The 15,848-nt window shown below is 37.9% G+C and overlaps 1 protein-coding gene across 1 annotated transcript in view; it reads left to right on the forward strand.

Annotated features, from left to right (window-relative positions):
* Positions 1-15,634, forward strand: part of TMC1 (transmembrane channel like 1) — a 73,234-nt gene extending 57,600 nt beyond the window's left edge. Inside the window, exons 12-20 of the mRNA XM_050913071.1 lie at positions 489-668; positions 888-1,040; positions 2,437-2,565; positions 6,472-6,539; positions 9,277-9,516; positions 12,100-12,225; positions 13,898-13,976; positions 14,073-14,208; positions 15,166-15,634. Of these exons, the coding sequence (XP_050769028.1) occupies positions 489-668; positions 888-1,040; positions 2,437-2,565; positions 6,472-6,539; positions 9,277-9,516; positions 12,100-12,225; positions 13,898-13,976; positions 14,073-14,208; positions 15,166-15,434 (1,380 nt within the window). The 3' untranslated portion in view covers positions 15,435-15,634. The remainder of the gene's footprint in view (positions 1-488; positions 669-887; positions 1,041-2,436; positions 2,566-6,471; positions 6,540-9,276; positions 9,517-12,099; positions 12,226-13,897; positions 13,977-14,072; positions 14,209-15,165) is intronic.
* The last annotated feature ends 214 nt before the right edge of the window (positions 15,635-15,848 follow it).

Below are 15,848 nucleotides of genomic sequence, written 5' to 3' on the forward strand. Positions count from 1 at the left end.
ATTCTGTGACATCTAGAATTAACTTCAGGTGAGATCTCAGATAAATATAACTTAATGCAGCATTTTTGGAGGAACGCTTTTTATAGAACATCTGTGTGTCTATTGGGAAGATGTGGTAGAGACGTAGCATAAAACAGTACTGGAAATAGGTTTTGCTAAGTTCTCTGATAGTAGAATTTTGGTTAAAATGTAGGCTCTAGTTAGAATAACTATCAGTTGATTATTTTGGAGGTTTAAGTGAAATGTAAAATGAAAAAAAAATCTCATATATCCATCTGCAGTAGATTACAACTGACTTTTCATCCCTTTCTTCCTTTGTGAAAACATATTGTGACTCCCAGAGTGGATTTTGTTTTTCATTAAATCAAAAACCAAATAAAAAGTAGTAATGGAAATACACCGCCCACCCAAATCAATAACAATAAAAGAACTTGCCTCTAACATTTCCTGTAAACTTCTCTTTTTTTTTTTCTTTTTCCCCCTCTCAGGTGAACATGGTTATGTCACTTTTAGGAATGTTCTGCCCAACTTTATTTGATGTAATCAGTTCTCTGGAAAACTACCACCCTCGAATAGCTCTAAGATGGCAGCTGGGACGAATCTTTGCTCTTTTTCTTGGCAATCTCTACACTTTCATTATCGCCCTAATGGATGAAATCAATCTCAAGGCAAGCTATTTACTTCCCTTCACTATTTTTAACGTGTAGCTGCGCAAGGATGAGGATTTCCAGCCAGTCACAGACATGTCAGCGAAAGACGTTCTTTTCTTGCTGTACTGTAAATCACATCCATGCCTGAGCTGGTAATGGGAGTCTTGGAGCAGAAAAGATTGAGAGTTGGTAACAAGCTCATGTTGGTTTTTTTTCCCAATGTATTTCTTTACTTAGTTGGAAGAAGAAAAGATAGTCAAGTATAACATGTCAATATGGGAAGCCAATCTGTACAATGGTACTATTCCAGAAAATTCAACTGCTCATCCAATACAGGTGGACCCTGCAGATGTTCCCAGAGGGCCGTGCTGGGAAACAATGGTAGGACAGGTAATGTAACTGCTTTGAGCTCATATTTGAAAATAGATTATAGTCTGTTACAAGATACGATATCTAAACCCTCTTTATTTCTGCTAACGTGGCATTAAGGTGGGAGAACATGAGGAAAAGCAGATGTGGGACTTTTTCCTGAGCTAAAAAGTTGAGAAAAAATTATTTTAGTTTCTTTCAACCCTGTTTAGTAGGGAATTCTTTCTCCTGATTATTGACAGCATTGAAAGCATTTCTTTTTTTTCCCCTCCTTTTCACTATTCATTTACCTTCCTCTTCCTCATTCCACCTTTGTCTTGCAAAACCTGTTTAGCAATTTTGAAAAGTTGGCTTCATCAAAACCCCTAATAAATGTGGTAATTCTGATTAGAATTTTGATCAGGCAATATCAGTTTCTGACTACAACAGAAAAGGTAAAAAAAAGGAGTAGCTCAACAAGGAAATACGTGTAAGATAGCTCTTACAGCGGTGTGCTTTTGAGAAGGCATCTCTATCTTTAGCCAAGTAACATAATGCGAAAGAACAACAGTGGTTTAATGGTAAATCTGCTCAGTTATTTTATTTGATTCAGCTGAACGTTTGTTCTTATTGACATATTAATATAAAATATCATTTCCAAAGAATTTTCTAACATCCCCCTTTCCTCTATTTGGTCATACCCCATTGTTGTTGTTTTGTGCGTGAGAAAGAATTCACCACTGAATCACAACTTTTGCTGTTGCTCCATCACTCTGACAATCTCACCTCCTGACTGAATAAAGCACCAGCAGGGAGCAAATAGGCAGGAAAAACAGCCCCTCTGTTCTTTTTGCTGATGCTGAATAATAAGCTAAGAACACCAAAAGCTCATCACTGCACTAATTTTCTCCTTAATTTCAGATCAGGGAAAGTAATAGCCTTTTGGGCTATTGGGGTAAGGTCTGCTACAGTAGGGTTTAGTGGGACTTACTAAAACAAAAGTAGAGGAAGAGGATTTCCATTAGGATTTTCTTCTTTCCTCTCCATTTTCACTGGGACTTGGTGCTCCTTGAGAAAGCAAGCCATTCACTTTTTTTTTTTTAATCTTGCAAAGTCAAAGGCATCAAAAGCAGTTTAAGATATCAGCTCAGATTTCTGTAATAGCAGCAATCTTGGCTGGAAGCCTTTCCCAGTCTAATCATACCCTGGAAGTCTCATCTGATAATATGAACACAAATTAGAGCAAAGGATACCTCTAGCAAACGAGTGGCAGTTTTTCTCCTGGCATTCTTCAGAATCAGTGAACATAGAGGAGGAGAAGAGTGTTTTCCATGTTGAAGCAGGGTAAACACAATTAGGGATCTAGTCCAGTATTTCATTATTACTGTAATTATTAATTGCTTAAATATATTCTTAGAAGAAAATATTGCTCTAACAGGAATTTGTGCGGCTGACAGTCTCTGACACGATGACAACATACATCACAATTCTAATTGGCGATTTCCTGAGAGCTGTCTTCGTTAGGTTTTTCAATTACTGCTGGTGCTGGGACTTGGAGTATGGATTTGTAAGTATCTGATTTGCTACTTTAAATGTCTTTGTCAGATTATCACTTTACATTTTTGTAGTAAATTACATTTTCCTTTCAATCCTGCAGAGTTAACAGTTGGCTAGACACATCACCTTCAAAATCCCTGAACAACATTGCATTAGTTTTTCTCAGAATTTCCTTATGCCTTAATATTTGTCTTATTCTTTAGACTTTGGTAACTGGAAATGTATTTTTTTTTCATTTGATTGTGTAAGAAAACTGGGTACACATTTTTCACACGTTTCCAGTTTGAAGACTCGTTTCCTGTTCCATAGAATACAATCTCATTGATTTCTACAGGATTTTGGATAGGGTATTCTAGCACACAGTGTTTGTGGAGAAAAATATGAAAGAACTTGTTCTAGAAATCTTATACATATTTTTTGCTAGAATTAGTTTAGCTGAAATAAAGTTAGTAAGTCCCATAACATAAGTGGGTGTAGAGCTCTTCACTTGGGAGTTGAGACTTTCACTCTTTTACACAGATCTGAGCTAGGTTAACTTAGCCAGCCAAGATACCTACACTGTAAGGTCTGATGCTGCTTTTTCACCTGTTAAGTAATAGTCAGTGTGCTGGCAAAGCTTGGGAAGCTCCTGAAGTCTCTTTTGTACTTACTGAGAGGTGTGGAAAAGAGCTAAATCATTTAAAGCTATCTTGGGTACATCTGCATGAGCAGCCATCGTAGCTGTTCTGCCATCCTTTTGTCCTTCTTTCCTCAAAATTTTACCTTAGTATGTGTACAAATTTCTTGTTTTACTAAAAGCAGCCTCTTGGGAAATGATAATTTTCCAGAGAAAGAGAAAGTTTTGGTGTTTTCTATAGAAAAAATAGTTTTCTGGTATAGCAATCTCATTGCTGTTAGCTGGCTCCTGTGAAATTTTGGCCTTTATAGCAAGGTTCAGGTTTCTCCTTGTTAATTCTACGATGTGTCTCAAACAGGACTGGTGTAGGGCTGGAGACAAAGACTACCAGCCGGCCAGGTTGTGGACAAACAAATTATAACCCTCGCAATATCAAAATCAAATGCAGGAATTTGAATACAGCATGGGCAGAGAACCAGCGCAGCTTGTGGAACCGCGTATTTTCATATACTTAAATTGCATCTGGAGCTTCCTCACATTTTCAGATGTTCCACAGCTATCACAATAGCTAAGGCTGGATGTGGGGAACACATGAATCATTGTAGCCAGTGCTACATCTGACAGGAAATAGCGCAGACATCGTATTTTCCAAAGATGTTGAAATGATAGCCTGGATCTTTTTCCTCTCAGGATACCCACAATCAATGAAAGAGCCTGAATGAATGCAAGCCTGAAAGCCATTCTGAAGACTGTAGGACAGATTCTTTAACTAGGATGATTTGGCTTCCATTTGGGCTTCCTGAAGCCTCTTCTGTCTTGCTCTTTACTCTGAATCAGCTGCCTTTTATGCAGGGACTTTTTATTGCATGTTCTGCCCAACCACAGGTGCCTAGTGCTATTTGAGATGACCCTGGGTATCCAGAACAGCTGGATGAGGCTACTAGATGTATTTTTTGTGAGATGCCTGCGGTGTCCTGGTGTTGGGAGCCACACAGTGAACTGTAGGGAAGCTTGACTTGAATTGAGAGTGCCAGTTGTCAAGTGAAGGTGCATACATTCATCCATTAACACTTCAGACTTAATTTTTACTCTTTGTTTTTTGTTACCATTAGGGATGTTAATGGAATATAATACAGTAATTCAATCAATAGAACAGAGCCTATAAAAGAAAAAGCTTTAATTAAGGATCTGGACTGAAAAGCTACACAGATACCATCCTTCTTTCTAGCCGTTCATCAATATACAAACTAAAGAACACAGAGAGAGGCAATAAGCAGTGAGAGTGAACCTCACAGCTCACACACAAGGGCTTCAACACTGTTAATGGAACCTGTGGCATGTTTATCTAGCAGTGAGGGGATACTTATTTCCATGATATATTATTGTTCTCAAAGTGTCAACAACACGTCTGCTGGTAGGGGGTGCTGAAACCAATTTATTATTGACATTTTTATTTGGCAGTATATAAGAATGGCTGCAATGGTCTCATCCATTATGGTCCTCAGGTCCAGTAAGCTGCCTGAAACAACAGCCAGAAGTGGAAGTGCAAACTGGAAATCATTGAATTTCTGGAAATATCTGAGCTTAAAATCTTCCTTAAGAAATAGCTATACCTGTGTCTCTGTGGTTAGTGGCCATGATGTATCTGTCATCCATTAATTTTTAGAATTTTTTTGTACCCTAAATATTTTTGAGAACCAAAATGTCCTTTGGCAAAGAATTCCAGAAATTAACTTGCATGTTGTGTGGGAAAACAATTCCTTTTGTTTGTTTAAAAATTAAATTTCAAATTACTTTATTTGTTAATGCTAGCCCCTATATTATGAAGAACAGTCACATATTATTTGATTCTGTTTGATCCTATTCATCTCTCCATGTCACTTATGATATTCTATCCCTCTATACAGCTCTCCTTAGTCAACCGCTTTCCAAGTTGAATACTAGTAATCTATTTAATCTTTCCTTGTATGGAAACAGATTCATAAATACATGCAACATAAATACAGCAGTTTGCTGTAAACATAGACATATATAACTGTACATATACACAAAACTACACAGAAGGAGTGTAGGGGCTCCAAATATTCCAACAATATAACATAGTACAATTCAAAATTGTGACTTTAATTGGTGATTTTAATAGAATAACTTTGTCTTGGTTCAGCCATAAGGGAATAGTTATTTTTGTATCTCATACCCCTTCCTCCCTCTGTCAGTCATCCATGTAATTAATACCTGGAAGATACATGTTATTCATGATCTTTTTGTCCACCCACTATGGTGAATCATGCAAGTCACCAGCTATGGTCTACCAAAATTCTCTTTTATCAGAAAGCTGATTAAACAAACTCTTGTGACAATGCAAAACCATATGAATAATATGCTTGAATCATACACTTAGGTGTAAACCAAAAGTTTACAGCTACAATTTCTTACAAGAAAGTTTTGTTCTGGTACATATGCTCACAAACTAATATGTATGTGTGTGTTTCAATCGTTGCTCAAATGCAGTGTATTCAAAGTTTGCAGATGGAAGTGTTCATAAATTAGAGACTAATAAATAGGGTAAAAGAAGAGATGTGGAAATGATTAAAGATTTGGAAAAAGAGAATGAAAGGGTCAGATGAATAGTTCAGAAATATAAGACTAAAGAATTATTTGTTTGCGGTATTTATGTGTCTATACTGGAAACAAAAATTTATGATACAGTGCTTTCTTCAGCAGACAAAGTGATAATAAGACCCCATGGCTGAATCTTGAAGTAAAAATTAGAATCAAACACACTCAAATTAGAAATAAGATATTCATGTTAAGCAGGGAAGACAATGATTGGCAACATCTATCAAAGGTTAAAAAGAATTATTCAACAGTGTAACTGTTAAAATGTGAAAGATAGTGTTATAGTTCAAACAGGAATTAAATCACGGCAGCCTCAAGGCTGGTACTGTATTGGAGGACACATTAGATGACCACCACTAGCCACTCCAATAGAAAATTTATTAATTGTTGTTTTAAAATTTACCCAGTACCCAGAACTATTTTCAATTCTCCATTAGCACCTTCCTCTTAACAAATCTCAAAAAGATTTTCAGTAACATACCACAAGCTGTATTAAAGTCTGCTTGTTGGCCTTGAGTCATATTAATTTGTTTCATGATTCCCTGATAAGATACAACAAGAGGCCTTACAACACAATGCCAATATGCTGCTGCTGTTGGAAGTGACAGTTTTAATCTACTATAAGTCATCTCAAAACCCTTTGTGCAAGCCTAATGAAAGCATCTATATTATTTCTTTCAGCCATCATATTCTGAGTTTGATATAAGTGGAAATGTGCTGGGACTGATCTTTAACCAAGGCATGATCTGGTAAGTGTGGCAAAGCATGTTGCATCTGCAGGACTGCAGGATTTAGCTGTAACTATGAAAGATTCTTCTGAAATGCTGATCCTGTCCCATTGCTTTAGTTTGATGGAAGTGTAATACAATATATATCAGACTCTGGTACACTGCAATCAGTGCAACCACTTCAAAACTAGTTCTGGGCTAAGATTATGGGACCAGATGCATCAGGATTTTGCAATGAGCTGGTAAGACCAACCAGTAACAAGCTGCATAGATGAATCTTATCTTTTTGTTGACTGACTGCTTGCTAGAGCAAGCACCTGGCCTGTACTGTTTTGCTTTGAACTTCAGCCTTTCAAAATACCTTACCAGTCTTTTCTGATGTGCCCTGTGAAAAAAGGCCTTAAAACAAATGTACGTACACTTATCTGTGCAGGCATGTGAATGTGTATAAAGTGCTACCGCTACAGTATTAATACTTAGCTCTAGAGGAGAAAACTTCTATGTTACATCCCATTTTTGGACTTTACATGAGTGGTAAAGAATACCAGTGTGTAGAGTCCTCATGCAAGATGCTCAGTCTTCCTGAGGAACTGTCCTCCTCAAGCACTGTTGACTTCTCAAAGTTAATTCTTATTAAGGCCTAATTTTTTGCTTTTAATATGACTTTGCTGATCAGACTTTTTGCTTGGCGAAAGCCCTCACTTCTGTAAAGCCCAAAGGTTGTGTGTTGTGTGCATGTCAAAGAAAGAGGCTGCAAATATCTTGCAGCCCCCGCAACCAAACCCTGTGTCGTGGTTTAGCCCCAGCCAGCAGCTAAGCACCACGCAGCCGTTCCCTCACTCCTTGTCACTCCCAGTGGGCTGGGGAGAATCAGGAAAAAAGGTAAAACTTGCGGGTTGAGATAAGAACAGTTTAATAACTAAAGTAAACTATAATACTAACAATAATAATAATGAAATATAATAGTAATAATAATAGTAATGAAAAGGAATATAACAAAAAAAGAAGGGGGGGGGGGGGGGCAAGGAAAACAAACCCAGTGATGCCCAATACAATTGCTCACCACCCACTGACTGATGCCAGAGCCGCAATCCGCCCCTCCTGGCCAACTCCCCCCTGTTTATATACTGGGCATGAGGTTCTATGGTATGGAATACCCCTTTGGCCAGTTCGGGTCAGCTGCCCCGGCTCTGCTCCCTCCCAGCTTCTTGCATGCCTGCTTGCTGGCAGAGCATGGGAAACTGAAAAGTCCTTGGCTTAAGATAAGCGCTACTTAGCAACAACTAAAACATCAGAGTGTTATCAACATTATTCTCACACTAAATCCAAAACCCAGCACTGTACCAGCTACTAAGAAGAGAGTTAACTCTGTCCCAGCTGAAACCAGGACAACTGCCAAAACCATGTTTATCATTAAAACCTACATAGGATAAATTGGTTTCTGTTTTATCTGAGCTTCACAAATGCTATTGCACATGCTTGTGCTCATCTGAAATAGAATAAAAAAGAGTTTCAGGTGCAGCTCGTGAGCTGGTGCTATCACAAAGCTAGAAAGGATACAAGAGGCATCTATATGTGCATTTATTTTTGTGTATGAGAGAGAGACCATGTGGTTAGGAAAACGCCTCTCTTCTCTTTCTCTGTGTTTTCACAAAGCAAGTGGGATGCAAATAATTGGCAAGTTTTCTCCGTATTAATAAGCTTTGGCAAGAACTTGTCTACCATATAATAGAAGTTATACTGAAATATTATGATAAAGGCCATAAGTTACCCAGATTCTGAACTTGTTGAAATTGAGTATTTTGCAACTGATTTCCATGAGGGTAAGGAACAGGGCCATGAGATGTTCTCTCCCTTCAACTGTAGACTAGCAAACTCTTTATCTTTTTATTGAAGATATATGAAAAGAGGAAAGAGAGATATTAATATAATAGAGTCTGTCATAATATTTCTGTACTTGGAAGGTCTTTCCAACCATGTAGATCTATTTCCTATTTTTTAAATAGAAAAACTGAGACACTCAGAGGCAAAGAAGCTCAGCCCTGGTCACCTGGACAATGATTAAGGAAAAAGTAGATTCCTGATCTCTCACATTCTGTATCATTTGGCCAGGCAAATGAAAGTAATTGCTCTTCAGTCAGCATGGCACAAGAAAGAAGGTGTGATAAAAATAAAATGGTCCCGACTCTTTCAGTGTTGTAACCATGCAACCATACATAATAAGGAAAAAAATAATATTTAGCAGAATCAATAAACAGTTTGTTGGAATGAAGCACTAAATAACCATGGTAATAGAAATAAAATAAATGTCAACTAAGCAAAAATATTCTTCCTAAAATGGTGTTAGTATATTAAGAAAAATAATAAAGAATAAACTAGATTATTTCAGTTATACCTGGCTTTAGGGTTATCCTTTTTCACACAACACAAGTGAGATGTTACCTGAACTAAAGGGACAAAGTAAGGGTGGGTAACATTTCACCAGGTGATAATTTAATTTGCAGAGAAAGAGGGCTTTGTAACTTTGAAACAAAAAGTTCATATGGACAATTCTTTCCATAAGCCTCCAGTTCTTCTTAAAGCAAGACTGAAGAGACAAGACTAGTAAAAAAAATATAAAGATGGTTTTATGAACTTGATTTCTGAGTGCACAGTGTGTATGGCTGCAAAGCACATTGACATAGGGAATGGGTAACATATCTAGGAAGACAGAAGTCCTACAACAAAGTGGTTATTTTTCTCTTTGCTTCTTTTCTAGGATGGGATCTTTTTATGCTCCTTGTCTCCCAGCTATCAACGTGTTCCGCCTCCACACTTCAATGTACCTGCAGTGCTGGGCAGTGATGTGCTGCAACGTCCCCCAAGAGAGGGTCTTCAAGGCTTCTAGATCCAATAACTTCTACATGGCCATGCTGCTTTTCATCCTCTTTCTCTCCACACTGCCTGCTGTGTACACCATTGTCTCCATCCCACCATCTTTTGACTGTGGTCCTTTCAGGTTTTTTGCATTTTACATCCATCTTTTGTTATTGATGTAATGAACCACCTCGTCACATCACAGTGAATGATGCAGTAATGAAAAAGAGCTTCTATAATAAGTGTTAGCACCTGATAGGCTGAGTACGTAATTGTGTCACGGTTCTCATTGTGGATAATTCCTCAAGCTGGGATCCTAGAAAACCAAGTAATTCTTTAGAAAGTTTTATCTGAAGTGTAGAACAGAAAATCTTTTCTTTTAGTTAATTGTAATGTAAAAAATTGTCATTACTGCTGCAATTAAGCCAGAAATTATTCTTAAGAAGTAGAGCAGTGACCTGTTATGCATCTCTGGTCTGCTGGCTTGAGAGTGATGGCTTTCAGGAAATGTCTGCATATGCCCTGTAGGAGGGGCATATCAGAACGTATGGTGGTTCACTAAATGTATGGTGGTGGAGTATTTGACCGTTGTGACTCTCTCCAGTTGACACAGCATTTCATGCATCTGTATTACCACTGTGAAGCTGATTCTGTTTCTGAAGTCTTCAAGACCTCCACGTTCATTAGTCCCTTCTAAAAACTTAGGCCTGTCTTGCCTGTGCAAACATGTGCCTTGCATTCAAGCTAGCTTAGATGTTGCCACACTTTATCCTTCTTGTGCATGCTACCTGGGCAGTCCAGGACCACTTTCATCATTAAGTGCCAGGTAGCATGACATACAACGATAATGAGTACAACAACAGTCAATATATGAAATTAAAATTTTTAAAAGACTTTAGTCTTTGGTTTTGAACAAAGTATTAGCAAAGCAAGAGTAGGAGAATATTAAAAGAGACATCCTGATTCCAATGAAAGTTTTGAATAATACATTACTGTTGAGAGCAAAATGATACCTGCATAATCCCCAGAGCACTTTGTAAAGGAGCAGAAGTCTTGCTATATTAACTTTGGCCAAAGGCAAAATATCTGGAAGATTTGTTTCTAACCACCTGCAATAGTCACAGTCACCTAAGAGGGAGAATTGCATGACATGCCAAAAATTCTGATGAGACAGAAGATTGCTTGAATTTACAGAAGCAATGATAACAAAACAAGTGATGCAAATTAAGATTTTTTATTTGAATCATAGCAAAGAAAGTACAGAGGGAGACATCCGGAGTCAGATCTGAGTAGCTGCAGTTATTGAATTGAATATTGCTGAAATGGTTAGATTACTGTTCAAAACGAGAAAGATAATAGTGCCTGCAACTTTTTCTCTGTCAAATACAGAGATACTTTGTTCTTCATAAAAAATGTGAAATCTTCAACATAACTTTTAATGGGGGAGGACTTGAAACTAATGAAGGTTCATTCAGTCTGGGTATAGGTAATGCTACTGTTGAGCAGCCAGTGGATAAATAATGGTAGTGCATGGCTCTATATTAAAAAAAAAAAATATTTTCCTATTGTTAACTCAATGCCTCATCTTTTATGAAATTTCCAATTCTTTTGTTTTTTTTCTGGGTTTTGGGGTTTTTTTTAACCCACCATTAAAGGCAACATGTACAACTCAGACACCTGCCAGGAGTAGGGAAGCCAGGACAGAATTAGCAAAGTTACAACAGAATAAGCTTTGTGCGTGCTGGGGAAAAGATAAGGAGAGCACAGAGTGGAATTTCTCATCTACCTTGGTTGGTTGGGGAAGTGGAGAGAAAGAACTGGTCTGAAGAAGAATTCTACCTGCAATGTTTTTACATTACTGGGAAGAGGGTAAACGTTGAGAACAATGAGTTAAGAAAAAGATCTAGTTGTCAGAAATTCTTTACAAGAACTGAAAAGGGGTGACAGGAGACCTCGATGACTGGAATATCAGGTGGCAATTTGGTGACAATTCCTTCAGCCAACTAAAACTACCAATTAGTCTCTATACACATAAAGACCCATTTTGCTGGTCTTGCTCAGGTAAAAAACTTCAAACGCTATATTGTGAGGCACAGCCAAAAGCAAAATAAACAGGAAGGGACTTCTGGAACATCTATTAAAATGCTTCTGCAAGAAAAAACTTAAAGTTAATGGTCTAGGGAGAAAATACTATCTAGATAAGCTAGCCATGGAACAATTATGCATGAAGGTTATTAGAGAGCTGTAACAATAACAAAAATCTAAAACACAGCCACTGACTTCTATAGCGTTGGTACACAGCAAAGAGAGAGGAGAATTAGGCTAAACAGAAACCAATTGCAAGCAGACTATTTTTTGCTTTTCAACCATACAAAGATGAGATTTGAATTTTCACCAGGACTTCATAGAGCACAAATTGCACTTCACTCTTTGGTTGGTGGTATGGAGTTCACAACTCAGTACATTGATTCTTTGAGGAGTAATCTTGGTGGTAACTGCAGGCAAAATCTATTAGCATACAATAAAAGTATTGGTGTCTATTTTCCCCCTTAAAATACATAAATACTATTTTAAATATATTCCTTTCAGAGTGTCAAGATGTAAATAATGTTAACATATAGTTTATTGGTTTGATGTGATGTGATTAACCTATATATTCATACTACTGCCTTGACATTGCCATAATATTTGTACGTGATATATTGTCAACTTTTCTGTTTAACAGTGGGAAGACTAGAATGTTTGAAGTCCTATCAGAAACCCTGGAGCATGACTTCCCTTCCTGGTTCGGGAAGGTGTTTGGTTATGCCTCTAACCCTGGACTCATCCTACCTTTTATATTGCTGATGGTGTATGTATAGAATATTAACGCAAAGCTTGCTTAATCTAAGGTTTGCTAAGTTTCTTTCACTCTGAATCTTCACTGCCTCAAAATCTAATTAAATATAGTGCTGATTACCCTGTGGTGAGGGACTTGAAGAACTCATGAGTCTTTTATTTGATCATAATTAATGTGCCTTTGCACGAAGGGTAATATGTCTTTTTTGTTCAATGGCTTTCTTTTTGGTTTTGTTATTGCTTTTCAAAAATGTTGTTGTTGCCACAATAATGGCAAAGCTATTAAAATGCATAAGCCTATAGGGGATCTGAAGTGCTGTGACTTTGATCAGCTTGTCCAGTAGGCAGAACAGCACATCATAAATCCTTAGCAAGTTCAATAGAAACATGATCACCATGAAGCAGAGTTATTTCTTGGTAACTTTCAGTGAGTCTGATCTTCAGTGCCTTGGCCTTTCCTTGATAAACAAGGTACTCTATGCTGGTGGGACAGGAGTGTGAGACAGGGTGTTGGAGACTTTATGAAACAGGGCTAGTAGAGATTTTTTGTAAATCAGTACCTGGTAAAGAATAATGACCCCAGAATAGCTTTTCTCAAAGGCTGTATTGAGCCCTGCTTTATAAAGGCATCTCAAGCTGCTGTCTACATATCAGATTATTTAGCATACTGTTGAAATAAAAGTTAATTCTATGTAAAGATGAGCTGGGATTTAACCCTGCATTGTAGAACCACCAATAAATATAGAGAAGATTACAGAATACAGTAGAAATTGCAGAAGGATGTTACATGAGCAAAATGAAATTCTGAGATGAAATTTTGCCAAGGCTCACTTAACATCATATTCTATTTTAACCCTTGGCTAGAAAAACAAAGAATCCACACTGTCCTCTGAAATACATGGTCAACTCCCACTGATTTTTTTTTTTTGAGCACTAGTCCTTTCTTGGAATGGTCCAAGGCAAAGATACTAAAAACAAATAAAGAAAAGAGAAAAAAAGAAGGAAAATACAAGGCAAAATCAGGCAAAGCAGAGAAAACAACACGTGCAGATTAATTATTTACTGCTTACATCAATAAAAGACTTCATATCAGAATTTCTCTAATTAAATCAGGATGAAAAATACTAATTTCATAGAGTTATCACAAAAGTAATACAATACACTGAAAAATGAAAATTGCATTATGCAGTTATGTTTTTGTTTAGTAGAAGAAAGAAGTCATAATTTAAAACAAAAATGAAAACCTATGCCTTTGGCTGTTTTCTTGGCAGTACTTGAGCTTACCTATTGTATTAGTTCAAAAGCTTTTATAAATATGATTTACTCATTTTTAAGGTATGCCATACAAGTTAATTAACTTTTATAAGTTATTCTTTAGAACACACTTCATAGTGAGGCATAGCTTCATGGAACATCTTCCTTAACTACTATAAGATTGAATGTAGAGTATTAATAGACAGAGTAATTTCTTTCAGCTTTTCCCCCCCCGATATAACAGTGCCTTCTTCATACTGTAAGGAAGCACATTGTTCATTCTCAAAATACTACTACTGATTAGACATGATAAATGAGGAAAAGATACAGACTTTATATTAGCACAACTGTAGTTGTTGCTATAGGAACGTTGTGAGAGTCTTCATATTTAAATCATTACCTAACAAGAAATTATTTTTCTTTAAATTTAGCCTGAGTATTTATTATCTCAATGCTACATCCAAATCCTACAAGGAAGCTAACTTGGAACTTAAAAAGAAGCTACAAAGTGTAAGGAATAGAGAATTATTGATTTTTTGTTTTACTAAATATTAGAGAAGCCGTTCAGGTCACTGAGAGGTGCCCTCTCTTTCTCCTCATCATTAGCAAGCAGAAGAAAATAAAAGAAGAAATAAACAAAAGGCACAAAAGTCAAATGAACAAGAGGAAAATCCATTTGAGACAGAATCACCACAGCCAAAGCAAAAAGGAGGCAAGCAAGATGAATCCACTCCAAACCAAGGTAAGGACTGTTTTGAACTCCTCAGGATGAGGAATTCATGTATGACAGACCATAGTCTTCCTCACTGCCTTGACTGCTTCCTTTGCCATAATCTCCTGAAAGATATTCACAATACTGAATCACAAGTATCAGCCGAATCTCCAGTCCATTTTTCTTTCTTTGGATCATTTAAGAAATACTGTAACATTATTCCACACCAGGCAACACCAAAGTAAAAAACACCTGTAATATAGCTATAATGAATTGCAAGATCCCAGCCCCACAAAAAAACACTGAAAGGCTGGTCTGAATGTCAGTGACCCCTCTTATCTATCACAAACCAGTTGGGTCCAAATCTTGCACCCTCCTATCATATTTTGTTGATCCAGGACTGCTCAGGACAGCGTTTGTCCTCTGTGCCAGATTCACTGGGAGAAGGTATAGTGAGAACACAGTATGGTAGCAATCCTTATCAGAAAGCCTGTCTTGGTCAGGTAGGTTTCAGTCTGTCCTGAAGGATTTCACAGGCTGTTACCTTTTCCCTGGACACTGCTAGACTTTCCCCATCATGCATGCATGCCATACAGGCAGTATAGGCCTAAGCCTAACAGAGAAACCCAGATTAGAGACGACTGTCTTGGAAGAACCATGTGCATGGCATGTCTGCAGCCTCAAAACCTGTCCACTTAACTTTGAAATTGCTGCCTTCATCGTCATTTATAGATGATATCTAAGTGCATCTAGCTACTTGGGAAAAGCCTCCACTTTCCTCCATTGGGACCTTGCAGAAAGGACTGGAGGGAAAATACGGAGCAAAGGTTGCGAAGGTGCATTACCCCAGATTTCAGGCTGTTGGCAGGGGAGGCCCCAGACTTTCCACCACACTCTGGAGTGGACAGGTGGCTACAGGATTTCTTTCTCAGGGAATTTCTAGTTTGCATGTTCATTTTTAAATTCTGTTCTCTAAACACATTTCAGACAACAAGAAAGGACAGGGTGGCAATGAAGCGAAGAAGACAGGCCAGCCACAAGAAGTCAGCTCCTCTCAGGCACTCCAGCATCCAGGCCCTGCCCTGAATGGCCACTATCCCCCACAGAGCAGAGGAGGAAACCTTCCTCCTCCATCCATAGCTGTGACGAGGCCACTGGGGCCCAGGGGGTATGGAGCGCTGGGCTCTCCACCCGGAAATCCACGCTTCCCGGGGGCACAGCCAGGAATGCCCAGGGGCCCTCCCAACTACAGATAAGGATCCTCAAGCACATTGTGATATGATGAAGGACGCTGAGGGATAGAAGAGTGGTCCTAAACCCAAACACACTCCTGCAAGCGCAGAACCCCGCTGTGTTCGTCGTAAATCTTCATGTGCATAGAAGTTACCCATGTGCTTCAGTTTTTGCAGGATGGGAGGCTTCAGAAGAAAACATTGCATATGTCTCCTTGCATTTGAAGGCATTGCAAAAATGCATTATGTGTGTCAATAGGTTACTAAACTTAGGGATATTTATTGGAAGATATTTATCAGAAGAATGAAAAACATTTTGTATTCAATTGATTATTTTCTTAAAAGCCTGAAAGTGTGTCCTTAACATCTTTTCCTTTTTCTTAGAAGCACAGTTTGCTGAAAACATAGCTTTGTACAAAGTGTATGAGAGTCAGCTAT

This window comes from Gymnogyps californianus, chromosome Z, assembly GCF_018139145.2.
Source record: "Gymnogyps californianus isolate 813 chromosome Z, ASM1813914v2, whole genome shotgun sequence".
NCBI lineage: Eukaryota > Metazoa > Chordata > Aves > Accipitriformes > Cathartidae > Gymnogyps > Gymnogyps californianus.